The sequence below is a fragment of the Nicrophorus vespilloides genome, unplaced genomic scaffold (assembly GCF_001412225.1).
Source record: "Nicrophorus vespilloides isolate i.1.1-1 unplaced genomic scaffold, Nicve_v1.0, whole genome shotgun sequence".
In the NCBI taxonomy this organism is placed as follows: Eukaryota; Metazoa; Arthropoda; class Insecta; order Coleoptera; family Silphidae; genus Nicrophorus; species Nicrophorus vespilloides.
In genome coordinates, this window is record NW_017099685.1 from 314310 (window position 1) to 335359 (window position 21050).

Here is a 21050-nt window from a genome sequence, read left to right on the forward strand (position 1 = left end):
CAAAATCCGATGACTTTTCTTTTTTAAATCCTCTTTACACCCGCAAGAAAAAAACAACAAACTATATCACAACGAATATAACGAGCACAAATATTTCATTCCATTAACCCGGCGCATCCGCTTCTTTGTAAATCAAAAGGGGACGGTGGTTTTCTGCTGCGCTAGGTAATTCTTTTTTTATTTATTATACATGTTTTATTCTATTTCTGTTTCATCTCTATCTCTCTTATAGGATGTAATGTACACATATTTGTTTAAAAAATGTTAGAATTGTAATTACAATGTGCAATGAAGAAATTAATTATTTTATTTACAAGTTGATGACACTTTTAGTTCAATACCTTCCACATATAATTCTCAGGTGTTTTGCTGATGATAAGTTGAGTTAAAACAGTACCTTTTTTTGATAATTAATTGTTTTTTTTTTTCAATTACTTTGAGCGTTAATCATGACGTGCAGTGTCATTAAAAATGAATGGAACTAAATTGCTGGCTAGTAAAAGCGTGGAATATTGCGTGCTGCGTTTTAATTACGCTGCAAAAGTGCCAAAGATCAAGTTCAACAATGGCACAGAGTATCCCGCCTTTGGTTTGGGTACTTGGAAGTCGAAGCCTGGAGAAGTAACTCAAGCTGTGAAAGATGCTATTGATATTGGTTACAGACATATCGACTGCGCCCATGTGTACGAAAACGAGAATGAAGTCGGTGAGGGTTTAGCCGCAAAGATGAAGGAGGGCGTAATTCAAAGGAAGGATTTGAGGGTAACCAGCAAGTTGTGGAATACTTTCCATAGACCGGAAGCCGTGGAACCTGCTCTGAAGGTGACTTTGAATAATCTGGGATTGAAGTACGTAGATCTGTATTTGATCCATTGGCCGTTTGGCTTTAAAGAAGGTACTGTCCTGAAGCCTTTAAAGGATGATAATACTCCAGATTTTACGGACGACGACTACGTGGATACGTGGAAGGCAATGGGTGAAGTTTATAAGCAAGGCTTAGCCAAAGCGATAGGCATTTCGAATTTCAACAAGAGCCAAATCGAGAGATTGCTCAAGAACACCGCCATCGTCCCGGTCACAAATCAGGTGGAATGCACACCGTATTTGAACCAGAATAAGCTCATCACGTTCTGCAAGTCGAAGAATATAACTGTAACAGCGTACAGCCCTTTGGGTTCCGGCGATCGACCCAATCTGAAACCCGATGATCCGGTGCTTCTGAAAGACGCAAAATTTAAGGAGATCGGCGACAGACATAAGAAAACGCCGGCTCAGATCCTCCTCAGATACCAAATCCAAAGAGGACTTTTAACGATTCCTAAATCCGTAAAGAAATCACGCCTCAACGAGAACATAAACATCTTCGATTTCGCACTGTCGCAAGCGGAGATGACCGCTCTGAACGGTATGGATCGGAACGGAAGGACATGCGGCTACGACGAAGCCGTCCACCATAAGTACCATCCGTTCGCGCGCGACGAATATTAATTGAGTGAAGCGAAAGGATGAAAATAAAAAAAGTTTTCGTGATTGTACTTACAAGTAGGTGAGAGCGTGTGGGTGTTGCACTGAGATCCACCCTTCGGTTCATTCAAACCTAGGAAGGGCCCGGGCACATCCACACATGCGTACTCCTTTGCATTTATCACCGGAGCCGCATCTGAGTTCTCCGGTGCAGCAGCAGCAGCATTTCCTTGATCGTTACAGCCAATTTTTGATTTGCAAAACGAACACAATAACATCTGTGTGCAACTTCTAATTTTTCAAAAAAATTTACTGTAACTTATTAAAATTATGAATAAAAAAAACTAATTTAGATGTTTTTAAATAAAATTGATGTTCATATACTTAACTTGTGCGTTGCTTGAGTATTAATGAAATATAAGGAAAATAATGATAAGCTTGAATGGTTGTTTTTTTTTTATTTCCATTTATCGACATATTGATTTATATTTATGATTCGAAAAAGAAATGAACGTACTTTACGTGTGTATGGTATGGTACATTTTAGAATGGAAAATAATAATCGGAAAACGTTGTTGGTTTCCATAAAAATTTCAAAAAATTGAACACCAAAAGTTTCATAAATATTTCTGTCGTATAATTATGAATAAAAAAAAGAAACACAACGTCAGTGTCAATAGGCATTGGATGGCGCTAACAGTTAGTTACACACACACACAACAACAAAACAAAAAGAAAACAACTTTGTTGAAAATTTGTAAATATAAATTTCATCACATCGTATGCTTATTATGAAAGTAAAAAGTACTTTTGAACATATATTTATTTACACCCATCCCCCAGAATATACTGATAGTCCAGCAAAGCTACGAGACATTAAAAAAGAAACGAGTAAATAGAGGAGAAAGAGAGAAAAAAATAATGAAGTGAAATACTTTTATTCGTGTTGTTCTTAAATGTGTATATGATTTAACAATATTTGAAAGAAATATTTTTTCTTTTGAGCAAACCCGGCGCATCCGCCAAGGTTCGACGACTGTTATTTTTTTCTTCGACGACAAAATTCGGGGGTTTCTTCGAGTGGGAGTGCCCGCGTTGTTTTGAAGTGAGGACCGTTTCAAATGGAGATCGGGAGCGCGCCAAATCACAAAATGAATTCAATGGTCTATGCATGCATACTATATAGTATGCGCGCGTAGTGTAATAGTATTTATGAGTTACTCCCCGGTGGATGCTTCGCGCCTTGCATCTGGGTCATTGGGTCACCAGCACCATCCCCACCTAAAGTCAACGGCCTCACTCACGTTCACCCTGTTTTCTGCACGCTGCTAAACCAATGAACCTGATTTTCATGTCCTCGCTCCAAACTCGTACACACACACACACACTCACATTCATCCGCACACAAATCCGCCCCATAAAATGCAAGAAAATGCATATTCATTCATGCTACGACGACAATAATAACAATAAAATTAACACGAGAAAAAGAAAATCCTATTGAAAATATAAATAAATAAATTAAAGAGATAAGGTGTATGTATTAACAGTTTTTTTTTTAAATAAAAAAGAACCACTTGGTAAATTTCTGCCATACATATTTCATATATTTATATATAAAGTTTTTTTTTTCTGATATTACTCCTTTTTTTTCAAATTTTTATAATTGTTTTATTTATTTTTCTTTCTTCTTTAATTATTATATCAGTACATTTCATTAATGTATAATGAGAGATGGGCGTGGGATGGGTTCTCGAATGCGGTTTGCCTTTCACTCGCGCAGATTTCCTCGTCCCTGGGGGTTTTCTTTTGGTTTTTTTTGTTTTGGTGAGTGCACAAAGAAAATAGTAAACAGCAACAACGGTAAACAAAGAAGGAGCTTGTAATAATAGTAATAATAAGTAGTAAATACGCGCACCAACAACGTGAAAACGATCGAATGTTGATCAAGATGAATGAACAACGGTAAGTGTAATAATAATAATGTGGGTCAGTCGGAGGATCAGGGGTCCAACCCAGGCGATGACCGTTCGATGATGATTTCTGCGCGCTTTCCCGACCGCTTATTGTAAACGCCAAGATCGACGATAAATTCCTGATCTGTTTTCAAGAGCTTTCCAATAAAAATCGTTCATCCTCTTTTGGCAGTGTTTGTCTTCAAAATTTAGAATATGAAAAAAACCGTTCGTCCGTACGTCCTTCCGCCGAGGATCATCTTCGATTATTCACGGCTTCCTCCACCTCCTTCCTACTGCTTTAAATATATATTATATATAATGTATTATTTTACGCGACGCGCCGCGCGAGAATTACAAATGACAGTGTCCAGTCGTTGGGCCGTGTCTCCATCCTCGGTGGTTTATGCATAAATAACATCTATTCATTTATTCATCCGTTTAATCTCATCCGCACCTTCTGGATACGTAAAAGTAAAAGAGAGCAAATCGAAACCCAGGAAAGAAAGAACAACAACAAAACAATGAAATAATAAAATCAAATGTCATTATTATATTCGAATAACTAAGTCTTTTTTTTCTTCCTCTTCCTTCTTCATAATCATCTTCTTCATCTTCCAACTCCTCCGATCCACGTTCCTCTTCATATATATATATCTTCCAATGATTTCATCTAATATAGACCTACATCGTATTTTCATTGCTGAAAAAATCCCAATTTAATAAATACTTATGTAATCGTTCTTCTTCTTCTTCTCCACTTCTCCGCCATCTTCCATCTTTATTAAGTACGTTATGTATCCAATCGCGAATTTCCGCCACACAAATTTTCCATTGTAATTGAGTGACGCACTGAGAGAACGAAATTGAGCAAAGTATAAACTTCGGAATTGTCATAATAATATTATTTTCAAATAATTCACAATCAAATCTAATCAACTCTGTATCGTACGAATTCCTGCTAGATTCTTTTCACCTAATATATTTTTTGGATTCTTCTCCCTTTTTAATAATAATAATCATCATTATTTCTTATTTTGTTTATATGTTCAGTGTTTTTTTCTCATCCTTCTTAAAATTCCTTAAAATTAATTAACCGTTTTTTTGTTCACCTCCTAAACTTACGAACAATAATAATTATATAAAAAAGTACAAAGCAATCATATGATTCTAGTTTTTTTTCTTCTTCCTCCACGTTTTTTTTAATCCTTATATTCCTCGGTTGAGGCCACAGTTTTTTTTATTCTTCTTTAATATATAATTATGTTATATATTCATTATATATTTATATATATATATATGTTTAATTTTCTTGTTTGTATTATTTGTTACAAAAAGAAATAAAAAACATAGAAAATGAGTGATTTATTTAATTTGTTTTTTCTTTAAATCTTCACCTCACGATTGAGTAAAATTAAAAATTCGCCTAATCAGCATTCTTGTATTCTCTCCCATCGGCCGCAACTTAGTTAATAATAAGTTTCAGAAGCGGGCGTGGTTTACAAATAGTTTTTCTTTACATAAACCATTTCCGTTTCTTAAGTAATTTTATGTTTTCAATATTATTATTATTTTATTTTTATTATGATTTTTTTTTAATGGTGCGCTCTTCTTCACTCTTCTTAGAGATATGTGCACACTGTTTTTTTTGTATAGAGTTTTGTTGCTTCTCTTTTTCTCTCTTTGTTAAGACGAACTTCTCGGTTATGTATGTGTTTTGGCAGTTTCGAATTGTTTTCACAGCCGGTCCTCCTCCTCTTCCTCTTCTTCGACCTCGTCGACACCGTCTTCGTTTTCCTCCTTGTATCCGGGGTGCTCGGAGATGGCGTAGTAGTTTCCGTTGTAGATGACTCCGAGTTCGCGCAGCACGTCGCCGCGGATGGTGGCCTTAATCGTCCAGTTGTAGCAATCGTCGCTCTCGCTCTCCCTGTCCAGCCGCTCGACGTCCAGGATCTTCGAGCTGAGCCGTTCGAGGATGATACCGATGTCCTTGATGCTCAAGTGGTTCTTCTGGTCGACGCTGAGCTGGTCGATGAGCAGCAGGAACTTCTCGGAGGTGATGGCCTCGTCCTCCATCACCGTGTTCTCGGTTTCGCTCTCGGAGCTCTCGTGCTCGTTGTTCCGCTCGTGTCGGTGCTCGCGCTCTGCTCCACCCTCGATGTCCAGGAATCGGACGTGGCGTGAGGAGGGCGGTTGCGGCGACGTCTGCTGCATCGCATCCTGTATGGGCGAGGTGGCCACGCTCTTGTGGACGGCGATCTTGCGACCCTCTTCGTGTAGGGCGCAACAATGGAAGTCGCACTCGATGGCTCCGTTGCTCTGCGGGCTGCCGGCGCGCGGCATGTGGGCGTGATGGGCGCATTCCGGGGTGTGTATATGGATGCCGGCGCTCTCCAAAGAGCTACCCTGCTTCAGCAGCCGGTGTGGTGGCTTCACGTCGTCGTGATTTATCACAGTGATTTGGGGACTCGAGTATCGGGGCTGCGGCGGTGCGTAAATATCGTTGATCAGCGTTTCCTTCTTACCTCCGCCTGGAAGGGATGTCTGGATTACGAGAGACGGTCGCTTGCTCGGCGAGAACTTGCCTGGGGCTGGCGACGGGGTCTCCGAGGAGGAAGCCCGTGACGGCCCAGACCTCTGGTCCCAATGTAAGACAACAGTGACTCGACCCTTGTTGTCCATGATCTTCCAAGAGGGCGTCTCATCGTGCAGCTCCAAAGCATGGATCGTCTCGCATACGATCTTCGGTATCGCCGAGATTGCTACTAACATCAACCAACAGAAACCGCGCATCAACAACACTGTTTACATCAATCCCACCCCCCCAACTGTCAACCGCACCATTACCATCAGGAAATTTGCAAACCCAGATCACCTCTCATGTGTTCAACATTTAATAGACTAAATTCACAACATAATATACAATTTACGGAATACCTCTCAACCCATTTATCCATTTCTACAATTTTCATTACAATATATATTAATCTAACTTTTTGATTGAAAATTATTATTTTACCAATTATTTTTAAAAATTTTGGAAATAATTAAACTTTTCTAATTTTAGTATTGTTTATTTGTCAATGAAATGCTGAACAAGAGGAACTGCAAACTCCCGGATATCGCAATAGTTACCTGCTCTTATGACATCGACTCCAGCGGGTAGCCAGCGTTCTCCAGGTCGCAGCAACAAGAGGATGGTGTTTGCAGGTAAAGTTCGAAAATACTCAAAATCTTCCACCTGGGTACCGTCGCTTTCCAAGACCAATCTCACGGGTTCATTAATGGAAACGCCGAGCTTGTCCCGGCCCCGCTGCACCAGCTCTTCCAAACTCCCCACCACCAGCCCCTTGCGCACGCTACGCCGCCCGTCCCATAGCTTGAAGGGTCTCTTTCCGCGCGACTCCTGCAACATATCCCAAAAAACAACTTCCACCAAACCGTACCAGACACAGACAGCAACAGTAGCAACAACATCATCAACGTCATCATCATCATCAAACTTATCTAACGCAAAAAAAATACTAAGAAAAGAATAGAACGAGTTAAAATAAAATAAATCAACACAAAAAAATAAAACAACTAACCCAAACAACCAGACACACCATTGCAGAGTCGCTACTAGGTTGCTACTGGTCTATCTCGGTGTACGATTATTGTATGCGGCTAGGTGTGCGAGCGTGTGTAATCTATCAAATTCAATTATTTGGCGCACTTATCCAACGCGAGTTCACTACCCGAGATCACCGAACCTTCCTACTGACAACTGACCTGACCCAATATCAAAACGGGTGGGGGTGCAACGCGCATACTGTTTTAACTTACATGCAGCATCCTACTACACATTTTACTACAAATACACAAGGGTAGCAGATAGGAAGAGCGACAGATGGGCATATAGAAAGAGCAGGATAGAAAAAAAAATAGAAACACACACAAAATGCACAAACACACACACTGATTCAAAAACAAACAAGAACGAAAAAAAAGTAACAACTCATTAAAGATGCATTTTGGATGGACCAAAGTTAAAAATATTATAAACTTAAATTTGGATAACAATTACATTGTCTTTCATTGGAAGATGTTGTTTGTTTAGTTGATTAAATGGTATGCAAGAGTCGAGAGTATACTGTCGATGTTGGTGGTGGTGGTGATGATGATGGTGGTTGTGATGGTTATGTACCTCTCTTGCCATTACAGCATTTCTTCAGAAGGCGGGCGTACGTCCGCCGGTTGCGCGCACCTCCACCCCCCACGACGTGGTCACAGAACTCGATGGACGTGCAATGGCAGTCGGAACACTAGACACGAGCCCCCCAACATGATGGCATGCGAAACCGCCTCCGCTTCTCCATTTTCCGATCCAGGAGGCCCTCAAAAATAAACGAACACTATCGCACGCAGCCCTGACTAACGCTCTCGGCCTCGGCACTCTCCACTTAGCGCCCTCTGCGGCCCGGATCGATTGCCCTATGGAAGGTGCGGCGGCGGCTCTGATGCGGCGCACACGCGCGCCGCCCCCGACGCACGGGCAAAACCGCCCCCGCGTGCCGCTGCCCGAGCCTTTGCCCGTCCTGCGACGGCCCCGAGCCACCGCCGAAGCTATCACCTCGGACACAGCGGCCGCGACCTCCTACAGCTCATTCTGCTCCTGCTCCTTCGGAGCGAACGGACGGTCATCGCCTCCTATAGTAACTTTCTCTTTCCTCGCCGCAGTGTTCCATAAACCTCGGAGCGTCGTTTCTACAATCTGACTTGTAATCCATAGTTGTGATTCAACTTCAAATAATAATACCTAAAATACAACTCTCATTAGCATTATCAACAATGTCTATAAAAATATATCATCTTATACTCAAAACTATTAACCATACAACATTAATTTCAATATTTGTTGGTGACAACCTCTTCAAAACTTCATAATTAAGATTCAACTTAAAGATTTCATAGAGCATTTACTATAATCTTGATGAAATAATTCAACTTACCTCAAAAAATATATATAAAGTAATCAATGTCGACTTCACATCTAAATTAATGTTTAACCTATTGTATAACGAGTATAGTATAACGAGTAAAATGAATTGTAAGAAAAATGACTCGCATAACGAGAGACGTTTCGCATAACGAGTGACGATGAGAAGAGAAGTCCCGGATTGCGCGTCTTGTACATCATTTTTAAAACTTTTGTACACGAGTAAAAATTTGGAAATTTTGGAACGGATTAAACTCGTTAAGCGAGGTTCCACTGTATTAGTATCATAGTAAAAACCTATTTGATTTGACTTTGATTAATCCAAAGGACACATTTGAATTTCACAATTTCAATAGTAATCAATTGCGTAGAACTTCAGAAATAGGAATGCTTATAACAATTTTCATAAATTCCACAAACTTGTTTAGCTTAGAGCTATCATGTTGAGTAAAACTTAATTAGTTTTCAAATTATAATTGGCAGATAAAAAGCAATCAAAAATTCGAGGCGCGTCTAAATTATTCAAACGATCCATTTTCGGTCATCATTTAAATGATACTTTCTAAAAAAAAAACTGCCGTTCATGTGGGCAGCATTAGTTATCCATTATCCATTAGACATTAAAATATGTAATATAATTCCAATCACGCAAGTGAATAGATAAATATGCAGGTATATAGTGATATAATAGCATTTTAATATTAATATTTGTTATGCGAGTCGCCATCTGACGAGCTGTGGAAGCAGGGGAGTCCCCTCCCACTCAATGTTTATTTTTGTTTGCGCGCAAGTATTGGAGCGCATCCGCTTTGACAGTCGAATCATCTGGCTATTGTTGATAATTGGTAATCCAAACATAATATTTATATGCGGGATCGCTGCTGTCCACCTCCTCATTGCTAACTATGTAAAGTGACTCAGTATATATGTGTGCTATTGGAATAGTCTTACAACAAATACATCTGCAGGCTTCCTTGATGTAAATAAATGATTAATCCGGGACCTTCCAGCTCTGTGGTTAGCCAAAAAGGTTACCACAACGATAAGGTGATAGAATTCTTTAAATCATGTGCTTCAAACTAATGATCTTCTACCAAATTTTAGGGCACTCCCTTGTTCTTTGTGATGATGAGGTTCAACATCAAGATTGTGCTCTGTTTATGTGTCATTGCTGTATTTACAACACTTTCACTGTGGACTCGTTGTGGAGACTATGGGACAGAGTGGTCCCGCAGACCAATATATGTGGATACAGCCAACAAGGCCAATGAGATCCAAGGCACTGAGGAACTTGACTGTGTCATTAATGGGGATTACACAATAGGATGCAGGAAGGAAGGTGGAGAAGTTTATATTCCATTCTCATTCATACACAACTACTTTGAGATCTATGGGAAATTGGCTACTTATGATGGAGTGGAGAGATTTGAGTGGACACACAGTGTGGGCAAGGTTTACCATCCGAAGGGGAAGTATGAGCCCAGTGGTGTTTTTATGCATTTTGAGAATTTCAATGTGGAGGCCAGGGATAGGGTGAAATGCGTGAGCGCGTTGAACGGTGTTCCAATTTCCACGCAGTGGGAAAGTAATGGGTACCATTACCCAACACAGATCGCGCAATTTGGATTGGCGCATTACAGCAAGAATCTGACGGAACCCGAACCGAGACGAAAAAACATCGAGGACGGTGATAAGGAATTGGGGAAATGGGTAGTTCCGAATGGTAGCAACATAATCAGGAACTACGACGATTCAGCAATGAGCAAAGTCATGAATTTCACCACTCTGGATAGTTTTAGCAGCGGTGTCAGACTGAAGATGGACCACGTTTTAGACTTTGTTATGAGTCTCAGTATTGCTCTTAGTCCAAACAGCAGTTTCACGGTGATCCTTCAAAATCGCGAGAAACAAGGCATTTACAATTTGCATTATGTAGCTTCAGATATTTTAATCACTGCTCAGGTATTATATTGATTTATTTTATTGTTGTTTTTTAATTAATTTTTTGTTTCGTTTTCTGTCAGGAAGAGAACATTTACCATGGAATTGGCACATCCGAGAATTGGGTGCGCATAACAAGGGATTTAATAATAGACTTACAGAAAGGTCTGAACTACCTCAACAAAGACAAATCCATTAAGCACAGACTGCCTAGGTCTAAATTGAAGATAATAGGCGTGGTGATGCGAGGTCGCGGGGCGATCGACAATTTCACTTTATCTTCGTCGGAACATATCCTGCAGTTCTACGATTCCGCCGAGTGGTTTCTGAAGAATCAGGAGCCGAAGTCGGGAGGTTGGAGTATCCAGGTGAAGAGGAAACTGAGCGCGGGCTTCCAGACTCTAGAACCTGGATGGTATTCGGCCATGGGTCAAGGGCAGGCGATTAGCGTTCTGGCAAGAGCGTACTTCCATTCCGGTGGAGATGAAAGGTACTTGAACGCGGCTGTGCTAGCGTTGAAACCGTTCCGAGTGCCCAGTTGGCAGGGCGGCGTTTTGGCCACGTTCATGAATAAATTCAGGTGGTACGAGGAGTACCCCACGAAACCGGCGAGCTTCGTATTGAACGGATTCATTTATTCATTGCTCGGTCTTTACGACTTGATGATCATGGCACCCCCACCGCAAGCCAAGGAGGCGGAGCTGCTGTTCGAAGAGGGCATGGTTTCTTTAAAAAACATGCTCATGTTCTACGACATGGGCAGCTCCACGGCCTACGATCTCAGGCACATCACACTAGGAATTGCTCCTAATTTAGCCAGATGGGATTACCATGTAACTCACATCAACCAGCTGTTACTCCTTTCCACATTGGACAATGAACCCATCTTCCAGCAAACGGCGGAACGATGGATTGCGTACATGAGCGGAAAACGAGCCGCCCACAATTGAACGAACAGCAAAGCACATCTAGAATAATCCAGACCAGTTATTTTCGACGTTATGTAAATTAGCAACAATTGACAATCAGATTGGAAGTCATTGTAAGTAGAGACAGGATCTTGCGTTTCCGAGCTTTGATTTCAAACACGAAGGAGGCGGCGAAGGTGAGTTTCGATTGAAGCACGCTATTCTTATCTATACATAAAATATATACACTATTAGTATTTAACAAAAACAAACAAAAAAAGAGTAAATAAGAATGGGGAAATGGAAGTATATTTAAATAGAGACGGACCAAAAGCAAAAAAAAATAAATTAATTAACAACTTTTCTAATTGATCTAAACCTTAAGGACAACTACAGTAGCATCAGTTAATTTAAGCTCAATTATTTGATCAGTGCAATGATATTTTACTGCTTCAAGCAGACTTAGTGTAAATATGTTTGCAACAAGAAACAAACAAAAGAAAAAAAAATCCTTGAAACGTCAGGCCATATATGATTTCGTCCAAGTCTTTAAGATACTAGCTTTTAATTATGAATACGTAGTCAGATTTAATTTAGTTAAGTTTTAAAGTATCTTCGCAACGATGGTTCACGTAAATTTGAACTCATTTTGCATTGTTCCTGTTTTATTTATATTTTTAGTTTTTTTTTATATAATTTTCAAACCATCCATTAAAGTTACGACTACCTACATTCATTTGCGGTTTCTCTTGATTTTTGTAAAATTGCCGCGCGAGAGGATCCCGCATTAATTGTCAATATGAGAAGACTTAAGAATATATTATATACATATAGAGATATATATTTATCGTTAGTGTAGGACTTTTAATTGTACTCTTGTTGAGGTTACTTATTTGAAACATTCCAAATTATTTATTTGTACAAAAAAAATTAAAGGCATTTCCGCGAATCGGTGATAACGCGTTTATTTTGTTGTTTTTTTTTATATATTAAGTTTCATTGAAGGACAAAGTCCGACGATTTACACTCCGCGCGTTATCAGTCGATGTGCGCGAAACGCAATCATTCGTGACTGAATTGTGAATTGATATAGAGAGTAACAAAATATATAACTTATTGAGCCAAAACGATTTGTTTCCATATCTGAAGATGTAAAAAGAAGAAGAAAAAAACGCGTATTCAGAATTTGTATAAATAATATATTAATGCACAAAAGAATGTACTTTTAAAGTCGGGATTGTTTAGAAATTGGGTGTAACAGTTCATGTCCAACTTGTAAAATCTAATGATCAGTTTGGTTCTTTCAATATTTCCAAATTTGTGTTTACTTTGTAAATTTCTATTGAAATGTTTAGAGCAGGAAACGAAAGAGCAAACTCTGATTTAGAACAGAAAAAAACTTTTATTCTCTTTAAATTAAAAAGTTGGGCATGAACATGTTACGATTTTGTATGTATATATATAATAATCTTTAATAAGTTATATTAAAGATGAAAATATGAGATAAAATATCTATAATCAATCAATATAATGTTAGTGTTAGATGCGTTGGTTTCAAAAACCAACAATAATAATCTATTAAAAAGAGCTTAATAGTTTGCCTATTAATTACTATATATAATAGTATAATTACTACAAGTACCTTTTCTGTTGATAATTTAACCCGGCTTTCAGGAGAATACTACATGGAAACGATTGTTTTAATCCTATTAATTTATTTAACCGCAATTTTCTTAATAATAAACGACTCGCATGATTCGTATGATTTATACGAATTACTATTGCGTTTCGACATTTAATGAAAGACAAGTCCATCCTTTAAAAGAAATAAATAAAGACACTTTATGTATATGCATCGATGCACCTAGTACTTATCTGATTATTGTTCTTATTGTTTGTTTGAAATATGTTTTTTTTTTAAATATTTGTTACATATAAGTCAAGTCTCTGTGATTATCTTATAATAGAATATTAGTATTAGTTTTGTTTACTGCCAAAAGAAAACAAAGAAATGAAAAATAACGAGAAATTCGAATACACGAAAATCACAGAATTCGTTTGATTTAATCATAATTTAATTTTTTTTCTCTGGAGCAGTGGACAGGAAGCGGAATTAATTATATTATATGAATTGTGATTGTGACAATAACAATAGGGCGAATATAATTAGAACAATAATGATATTAATAAAGGAAAATACAAAAAAAAAAATAAATGTGTTTAATATCAAATCACCTATGCATGTATCAAAATCCTAGTGAAATGTGTCAATAGGGAGGACCTCTCGGATGTTTGGTGGAAAATGAGTAAAATTCATGTCATACCAGAAACACCAGGTTTCTGAGGCTGAGGAGCGCTTTAGATGTAATCCTTCTAGAAAGTTCGAGCCCAGGATCCGGTGGGTGGAGGAAAATGAAGCGAAAAGGAAGAAACGTTTCACCAAACATAGGTTTGTCTCTCATAGTAAATATGCGATCTAAACATTTAATTTTTTTATTATACAGGAACCATCCAGTAAGACGACACCCAGCGGAATCCAATCTCATCAGGCAGAAGTTAAAAGAGATCGAGTTCTTGAGGAAGCGAATTTACCAACTCGAGGATGCAATCACTCTGCATGAGAAGCGATTCTCAGATGATTCAGTTACCAACAAGAAGAGCAACTGCTGCCATTTATTCAACGGTTCCAAGAGGCAGTCGGAGATAATCCATGAGATTAGAAAGAGTCCATCTAGGACCACAATAGATGAAAGCCAAGATATGGTTCCTAAAATACCATCGGACAAGATTCTCATCGATAGTTTGGCGCAGAAACTTGAGAGTCAGGCGAATGACATTAAAGAAATCAAGGACGGCCTGCAGAAGTGCTTGTTGCTGCTTAAAGATAGCAATGCGTTAGAACCAAAGCATCCGGAATTCGCTAATAAGAACGCAATTGCCGCGCCGGTCTTCATGGACGAGTACTTCAAATGCACGAACTACGAAAAATTGTTCCTGAAGCCGCTGAGTTCCACCCAATTTCAGAAGATGCTTTGCGAATGCAAATCGATGCCCCAATTCGATCAGAGCGAAGAAAAAATCAATACGCGTAAAGTTAAAACTGAGAAGGCCAAGTGCAAGAGTAAGTGCAGTAAAAACAAGAAAGTCAAATCGAAGAAGTCGGAGTCGTCGAAAGAAGAATCCTCGACGGATGTTACTGAAGCTAAGAGCGTGGTCAGAGTTGATAGTGTTAAACAGAAGGAGGCTCCGATTAAGAACATTAATCTTAAAACGAGAAAGAAGAAAGCTTATTACTGCAGTTGCACGTAAGTACAACCGTGTTTAATCCCGTTGAGCTTTAATTGACACCTTAGAGAAGTTCAGTGGATGGCAGGAGGAGGAGGAAATGTGTGCGGCGGAATAAACTCAAGGAAGATGAGAAGTGCGTTTCATTCACATCATCTACGCACACGTTTCAGGCGAACATCCTGACCAAAGGCGACATGAAACCGAGGAGCTGCTTCGTCCGTTTCATCAGATTCATCTGCTGTAGGTGCGATTGAACGAATCCACATGTATGTTGTTGTTCCCAACGAGAGTAATGCGAAAATATATAAGTAATTCAGCGTGTTCCGCTTTTATTTGCGCCGAGTATTTCTGGAATTTGTGCGGGAATTAAATTTAACTGTTTCATGTAGGTGTTTTGCTTATGGCTTCTCGAACCTGCCGCCACGGATGAAGAAGCAAGAGGCATACACATCTATTAGCAATTTGTTTATAAACAAATTCGTTTATATTTAGTTGTATGTGTGTGTGTGTATGTATGTCTATATAGATGTATACGTGTGTGTGATTTTATTTGGGAGAGCGAGAGAGGAGAGGAGGCTTCCAATTACGAGCTCCAAAATGAGAGCGCGATCAGTCGGGATTGCTGAACGCTGAAAGATGTGCCGATTGTGAAGTAAATAAGTGTTGTGAAACAGCTCTTGGGATTCCTCCAGGTTTGTCGAATTACTCACTCACGTTTATTTTCGAAACAATTGCATCACCTCATACAATAAGTTTGAGTTATATCTGACACTATGCACTATACACCAACGCTTAAAAAAAATGAATATAATTGGAATATTAATATCATTTTTCAATTATCATGATTTTATTGTCAACTACAGTATTTTTAAAATTTTAATAATGTTAATCAAATCTAAACATCTTTTTCTTTCCCCTGAAAAGAAACAAAACTAATTAGTCTTAGGATTATTTACGAGAAGCTTCCCCAAAGCGAACATAAATGTAATGCATTTTTAATATACTTTATTTAATAAATACAATAGTACGCAACATATAAATAAATATAATTCGTGTATAAAAACAGGTACATAAAATCAAACAAAGGCATAAACATAAAAGACTAAACACATCTCCTTAAATATAAAGATAAACATTTTTTTTTTGGTTTTGATACGAGATGGCAACTAACGATTTGTATAAATAAATTCGTATACACTTTGGATCAAGTGCTCCCTAAAACCTGGGAGCCATAACAATTCCGAAACTAAAGTCAAATCAACAATCGAATAAATTAATTTTTTTTTCATGTTTTTTAGAACATTGAACATTCATAAATTTTTTAATTTCTAACATTTCTCCTACTTTTTTTTAATATAATTTATATATATGTATATATTTTGTATATATTTATCTGTCTTTTTCTTTGTCGTGGCTTTGCCCTTTATAATATGTATATATCTTGATATGCCGAAACAAAAATAAAATAATTTCTTTTAGAGTTCCTTCCGATGCGAAGAAACGGATGTAAACAGAGATTTGCGGCAAAAACAATCACACACATTTAACAAAAAGAAGCTAATTCGGAAACAATTTGCGACAACGTCGTGAGCAATTAATTGTGTTTCTTTACTTTTTCGACGTCCAGCCTTTCCGCTTGCTCCTTGCGTAGAAAAACGCAGTCATCGGTAATAAAACTGAAATTGTATTTTTGAAGAAAAAGATGTATATTGTTGTTTTTCCAAATAAGTTCTTGTTCGACTTACCTATAGAATAAATAAACCAGAGGTACGGTACTTAAATGCCAAAGGGCGTGACAGTCAAGGATATAAAAGAGAGGAGGATAATCGAGGACCTCCAACAGAGTGCTCACACAGGCCACTGAGACGAAGGCGGCTATCTTCCAGACGTAGGGTAAACGGAAACGGTTGTAAATGGCCCAAGCGAACCAGAAAATCGCCGTGAAAGTTCCTGCAGCCATAAAAACTCAGGTTAATACTCCAAGAAATACCCGTATTGTAACTGAGTAAACCCACCGACTAAAATATTCACTTGCATGTTGTACAAGTAATCGAACTTGCCAAGTTTCAGGTACGTGACGTGGTTCGCGTAAAATGCTATAAAGAATACTGTTACGGCGATTTTCAGGAATCTTGGGAAGTCCTTCATGAAACGCATGATCATGCAGTAGCAGCTCATTAAAACCATAGAGAAAGCGCAGGAGTAATCCATGAATTCTGTATTTGGAAAGTCTCTGGCATGGAAAACCGTGGACCAAAACCAACCGTTCAACGATACCTGCAATATTCGAATAAATGTGAAGCTGCGTCTCTCGTAATAATAGCAAATGACCGCTTACTATGCAAAAGAAATGCCAGAACCAGAACATAGGTGCATCAGGTCGCACAGTCTTGCGGAAGTTTAAAATACCCTGAAGATTGGCATAGAAGTTGAACAAGGAGAATAAAACGGATGCAGGCTCTTGGACGCCGAATATCCTTATAAATGGCCACTAGAATAATATATTTTTTAGAGACTGTTGCATGCATCAACTAATCAAAACGTTAAGAGAAGTTTTATTACTAATTTGTCAAGTTCGTTGCGAGTGTCTTCTTCTAATAATTTGAATTTGAATCTAGAGAAACAGCGCCATCTATGATAAAGCGCACTGTTGCATTGCAATATAATCAGTGAATACACATACATAGATAATTGGATCAATAAATCAAATACCTAAAATATGTTACAAAGACAATCTTACTTTTCCATAGAACTGAGGAGTTTTGTAGTTTCTTTTGTTATAAGCATCAACTGTCCTCCACATGCAATCATACTTGCACTCATCAGTGCAGGTCCACTGCATCAGCCACAGATGCACTGGCTGAATCTCCCTTGCAGCAAAATCTGAACCACCTGCAGATCAATAATGCATTATTAATAGCCATCTTTTTTCGGTACATATAAACTTTACCATTTTCGCAGCGCTCGAACTCGCATCTCCTCATGCAATTGCGGAAATGCGTGGACCTGTCACCGGTGGAGGCGTCCGAGGAATTGAGCAGTAGGAAGACACCGAACCAACCCCAGAATAAAAATTTCATTATTTACAAAAATGTACCCTTGTTGCGGGTTCGCTGTGGGTGGGGTGTTTGTTGAGGTTATGACAATTTTGACAGGAACGAATAACTTGACGAAACCAAAAGATATTTCACTTGTCCCGGGGATTTTTAAAGGATGCAAATTGAAATTATTTAGTGTTTAGTTATATAAGGGTGTGGATTTGCGTTAGGATAAGTTTATCGGTATATTTAAAGCAGTCGAAGTGCGGATTTGTTGAATGCGATGAGTTGGCAGCAGTGGTAGCGCCATCCGGATGATTTACGATTTGTTTGTTTTAATTAAAAAGTAATTGATTTATTTGTTGAAACGCTTCAATTGCAGTTTCTTTGGATGATAGCCGACTTCTGGGTATCGCGATTAGGCGGGTGCCAATCTCGCTAGGGTTATCACATTTTCGGCGTCTGTTTAATTCATTTTTTTGTTATTGCATTATATTATTATTTTTTTGAATTGTGCTATAGCTTGTATCATTTTCAGGCTGGTTGCTATTGAAAGACGTGATGTGGTATGTGCTGGGTTTAATTGTTGCCTGGTTAATTGGTGCCTAGGTTAAGGTGGTGACAAAGAGATGGTGCTAGGGTCGCTTGTGCTGTCGCCTCTCGTATTCGCTGGTTGCATTCATTATCTATGGTCGGAGTCGCCATGATGTTCGGCATATAGCCAGTGTTTGTGACACAGTGTGTTACTTTGAGCGGGGAGCGAGACGCAATGAGTGTATTTTAAGTAAGGATTTGAAGTATGTTCGTGCACCAAATGTGCGGAAGAAGTGCAGTTCTGTGTGGACAAATATGAGTATTGTTGACAAGATGGACGCATCCGATATTCACGAACAGCTGTAGCAAATAATTCAAGTAAGTGCTGCTCCGATTTCCGACTGTTTATACCTGCCACAATGTGCCATTTGCCATAGAGAACAACAGCTCCACGATTCCTCTCTTCCATCCAGTCCTGCTCTCTCTCAACTCGGGGCTCTGCTCCAGAAAAAAAAGAACCGGAAACTTCCTGTTTTCGAAAAGTGTAACCGACAATTTTAAAGTTTTCTTCTGACCGAAACGCGTTCATCTAACGTTTCCAAACCCATTCCAGAGCATCCAACAACCGATGAGTCCACGATCACAACAGTTCGATTAACAGGTTGTTTGTTTTCGACGTCTTGATAACTCATCGCAAGTTCACTTCTTGTTTCGCGCATTCTACCACCACTTCAAGGATGTGACAGTAATCGGGACAATTGTTTAAAATTGATTTAAATTGGGATTTCGACGTTATTACATCATTCCTATTTCGCTGCATGTTAACAAACAGAAACGAAACGGAACATAGAGTTCTTCGTTTTTTTTGTGTGTGAGAGTGTATGTGTTTGTTTCAATGTATGTGCTTTGCGGTTGTTGTTGTTGTTTCGCCGAAATTCGCCGCTGGATGAGCTCAGCGGACCGAGTCAACCGTTCGATTTCGGTGCAAAACCATTTTTAGGTCAGATCAATCGAAAAATTATTACCCAACCACCTCTGTATCATTACTTCCCATCAAATTAACCTTTTTTTTCTCTCCTTCTCTCCTTATCAATGAATATTTTCTATCTAATAATCATAATCTACTATGTTTATTATATGTTACTAATTATTAATTATTATACAATTGTACAATTAATGTAACGATTAATCAGCATGTTGTTCGTGTTAAATTGAACTGGTTCATTTGTGCCAATGGTCCACATATAATATATATATATTTTTTTATGTAACTTTATCGTTACTTAAGCTCCATAAATATTTACTGTGCAAGGGTTATCAGTTTTATTAACCTTAATCGCAGTGCACGTATTTATTTACTTTTAAAAATATGTGAATTGAAATCGGATATGTTTTATTCATGGTGTACGTTTTTTTAACGCTCGATATTTCAGAGCAGTGGCTTCGAAATGTCAATTAGTGGCATTTACCGGGATCCACCACAAGTCAACATCAGATTATCAACCAAATAACATGATTAGCATTACATAAACATTAAGATAAACTCGTGGGAATGCCTTTGACTGCCGTTTATTATCCCTATTAATGAGAAGTCTATTTGTTTTCTTACGAATGTTTTATATTTATAAAAAAGAAGATTGTAAACATTTGCTTTATCTGTCGTATTTTAATAATTAACAAATGTTTACGACGAAAAAGTTATACGACGACTGTCTGATATTTCTTTAATGTTAGTAGTTGCTTGCTTTTAGAATTAAGATTTCGCACAACGAATTCGTTTTCGCCGTGCATTTAGAAATTTCCAAAGGTGTCGAAGTGAAATTCACCGTTCACCGGGGCAGCAGCAACAATAATACCATTATCAAGATCGTGGCTCTTAACCTTTTATTTTAATTCATCCAGCGATAGAGATCGACGTGACTCAGATGCACAGACTTTGATAAGGGAATTGGGGAAAGCCATGCAAATGGCATCCGCAGAAAAAGCTAGTGTTACGTAACTCAGTCGAAGGTGGTTGTTAAGTTTTTGTATTATCCTTTCTTCTGAATTTACGTGTATTTTGCTTCAACATACTGCAGCGGTTCTACATCTGTAATCTGTTATTTATTAGCAATCGATAATTCATATTTACTTATGCATATCAATTTAAACGCCGATAAATATCTGAGGGAATTAATTGAAATCGAATGTGGTCTGAAATATCGCTTGATTAACAACAGCCAAACGTCGTTTATTTTTTTTATTTCCAACGATTTGCATTACAAAAAAAAAACGTAAAAATTGCTTCAATTTAAAGCCGAGACATAAATTCCGACTGTCACCTCGCGTAATTATTATTCTTTCATTAAAAGAAGCAACAAAAAGAGAGGAAAAAGAGTTAACGAGATTTCTGTCCAATGTCGACTGAAATGTCAATGCTGCATGCACGTTCCAGTGTAAATTTAGCTCGACTCTCTGCAAATATAGTGCTCAAACATTGGATAACGGGAGGATCGAAGGATGGCCAAAAGAAGAGTGAGTACACACGCAGGTAAAAAAAAGTAAAAGCCCTCTTTGAAACTCGCACAAACTATGCGCCGGACTTTGTTAGTGCATGTGTTATGTAAATGCGTTACATAACGGACGCGAAAATGGGCCATTCTCTCGTTCTCTCTTATGTGTTTGCACTGCATTTGTGCGCGCTGCGTGTAAATGGAGATTAATTCCATCTAGTTTCCGAGATGAAGTTACAAAAAAAAAGTGTACGCTTTAATTAAAGCTGGGCCGTGTTTCCACAGAGCCTCGTGTATAATTCAGAGCTGCATCCGCTCTGCATAAGTTTCTAGTTAAAGCCTATTACATGCTGCACACGCAGATCTCCTGATTAACGTTTAACTCGAGGCTGTGGCACAAATGGGCAGAAATTAAAAGTTGGGCTATGAATCCGAATTGCTTTTCTTTTGCT

General features: G+C 38.5%; 4 protein-coding genes and 1 pseudogene across 7 annotated transcripts; 3 read left to right on the forward strand and 2 right to left on the reverse strand.

Annotated features, from left to right (window-relative positions):
* Positions 1-447: 447 nt before the first annotated feature.
* Positions 448-1683, forward strand: LOC108565205 (annotated as a pseudogene).
* Positions 1684-4995: 3312 nt separating this feature from the next.
* LOC108565201 lies at positions 4996-7878 on the reverse strand. 3 transcript variants are annotated; one of them, XM_017924518.1, is made up of 4 exons: positions 7606-7878; positions 6555-6825; positions 6005-6184; positions 4996-5950 (listed from the first exon to the last, which is right to left on the reverse strand). In XM_017924518.1, exons 1-4 carry the CDS (start codon positions 7615-7617, stop codon positions 5157-5159), a joined length of 1257 nt encoding a protein of 418 aa, XP_017780007.1. In that variant the 5' UTR covers positions 7618-7878; the 3' UTR covers positions 4996-5156. The 3 variants fall into 3 exon arrangements, with proteins under 3 accessions (XP_017780007.1, XP_017780005.1, XP_017780004.1); XM_017924516.1 differs by having other exon boundaries at positions 4996-6181; XM_017924515.1 differs by having other exon boundaries at positions 4996-6184.
* Positions 7879-9187: 1309 nt separating this feature from the next.
* Positions 9188-11547, forward strand: LOC108565207 (D-glucuronyl C5-epimerase). The gene is made up of 3 exons (XM_017924525.1): positions 9188-9444; positions 9502-10359; positions 10422-11547. The coding sequence occupies exons 1-3, from the start codon at positions 9385-9387 to the stop codon at positions 11286-11288; spliced, it is 1785 nt and encodes a 594-aa protein (XP_017780014.1). The 5' UTR covers positions 9188-9384; the 3' UTR covers positions 11289-11547.
* A 1977-nt stretch (positions 11548-13524) lies between these two features.
* Positions 13525-14955, forward strand: LOC108565208. Of its 2 annotated transcripts, none has more exons than XM_017924526.1 (3): positions 13525-13695; positions 13751-14551; positions 14605-14955. In XM_017924526.1, the coding sequence occupies exons 1-3, from the start codon at positions 13562-13564 to the stop codon at positions 14786-14788; spliced, it is 1119 nt and encodes a 372-aa protein (XP_017780015.1). In that variant the 5' UTR covers positions 13525-13561; the 3' UTR covers positions 14789-14955. The 2 variants fall into 2 exon arrangements, with proteins under 2 accessions (XP_017780015.1, XP_017780016.1); XM_017924527.1 differs by having other exon boundaries at positions 14610-14729.
* A 966-nt stretch (positions 14956-15921) lies between these two features.
* LOC108565209 (post-GPI attachment to proteins factor 3) lies at positions 15922-17871 on the reverse strand. The gene is made up of 6 exons (XM_017924529.1): positions 17485-17871; positions 17275-17426; positions 16873-17025; positions 16550-16811; positions 16280-16484; positions 15922-16210 (listed from the first exon to the last, which is right to left on the reverse strand). Exons 1-6 carry the CDS (start codon positions 17612-17614, stop codon positions 16129-16131), a joined length of 984 nt encoding a protein of 327 aa, XP_017780018.1. The 5' UTR covers positions 17615-17871; the 3' UTR covers positions 15922-16128.
* Between the last annotated feature and the right edge of the window lie 3179 nt (positions 17872-21050).

What these genes read in the sequence shown, in the direction of transcription:
- LOC108565201 (XM_017924515.1), bottom strand. An exon ending in AGTCGATGTCATAAGAGCAG is followed by an intron (nt 6,185 to 6,554) that starts GTAACTATTGCG and finishes GGTTGATGTTAG; the next exon opens with TAGCAATCTCGGCGATACCG.
- LOC108565207 (XM_017924525.1), top strand. Translation starts at nt 9,385, where the DNA reads ATGATTAATCCGGGACCTTCCAGCTCTGTGGTTAGCCAAAAAGGTTAC. An exon ending in AAGGTTACCACAACGATAAG is followed by an intron (nt 9,445 to 9,501) that starts GTGATAGAATTC and finishes ACCAAATTTTAG; the next exon opens with GGCACTCCCTTGTTCTTTGT. An exon ending in ATATTTTAATCACTGCTCAG is followed by an intron (nt 10,360 to 10,421) that starts GTATTATATTGA and finishes GTTTTCTGTCAG; the next exon opens with GAAGAGAACATTTACCATGG.
- LOC108565208 (XM_017924526.1), top strand. Translation starts at nt 13,562, where the DNA reads ATGTCATACCAGAAACACCAGGTTTCTGAGGCTGAGGAGCGCTTTAGA. An exon ending in AAACGTTTCACCAAACATAG is followed by an intron (nt 13,696 to 13,750) that starts GTTTGTCTCTCA and finishes TTTATTATACAG; the next exon opens with GAACCATCCAGTAAGACGAC. An exon ending in GCTTATTACTGCAGTTGCAC is followed by an intron (nt 14,552 to 14,604) that starts GTAAGTACAACC and finishes ACCTTAGAGAAG; the next exon opens with TTCAGTGGATGGCAGGAGGA.
- LOC108565209 (XM_017924529.1), bottom strand. Translation starts at nt 17,614, where the DNA reads ATGAAATTTTTATTCTGGGGTTGGTTCGGTGTCTTCCTACTGCTCAAT. An exon ending in CTCCTCAGTTCTATGGAAAA is followed by an intron (nt 17,026 to 17,274) that starts GTAAGATTGTCT and finishes ATATTATTCTAG; the next exon opens with TGGCCATTTATAAGGATATT. An exon ending in CTGGTTTATTTATTCTATAG is followed by an intron (nt 16,211 to 16,279) that starts GTAAGTCGAACA and finishes ATACAATTTCAG; the next exon opens with TTTTATTACCGATGACTGCG.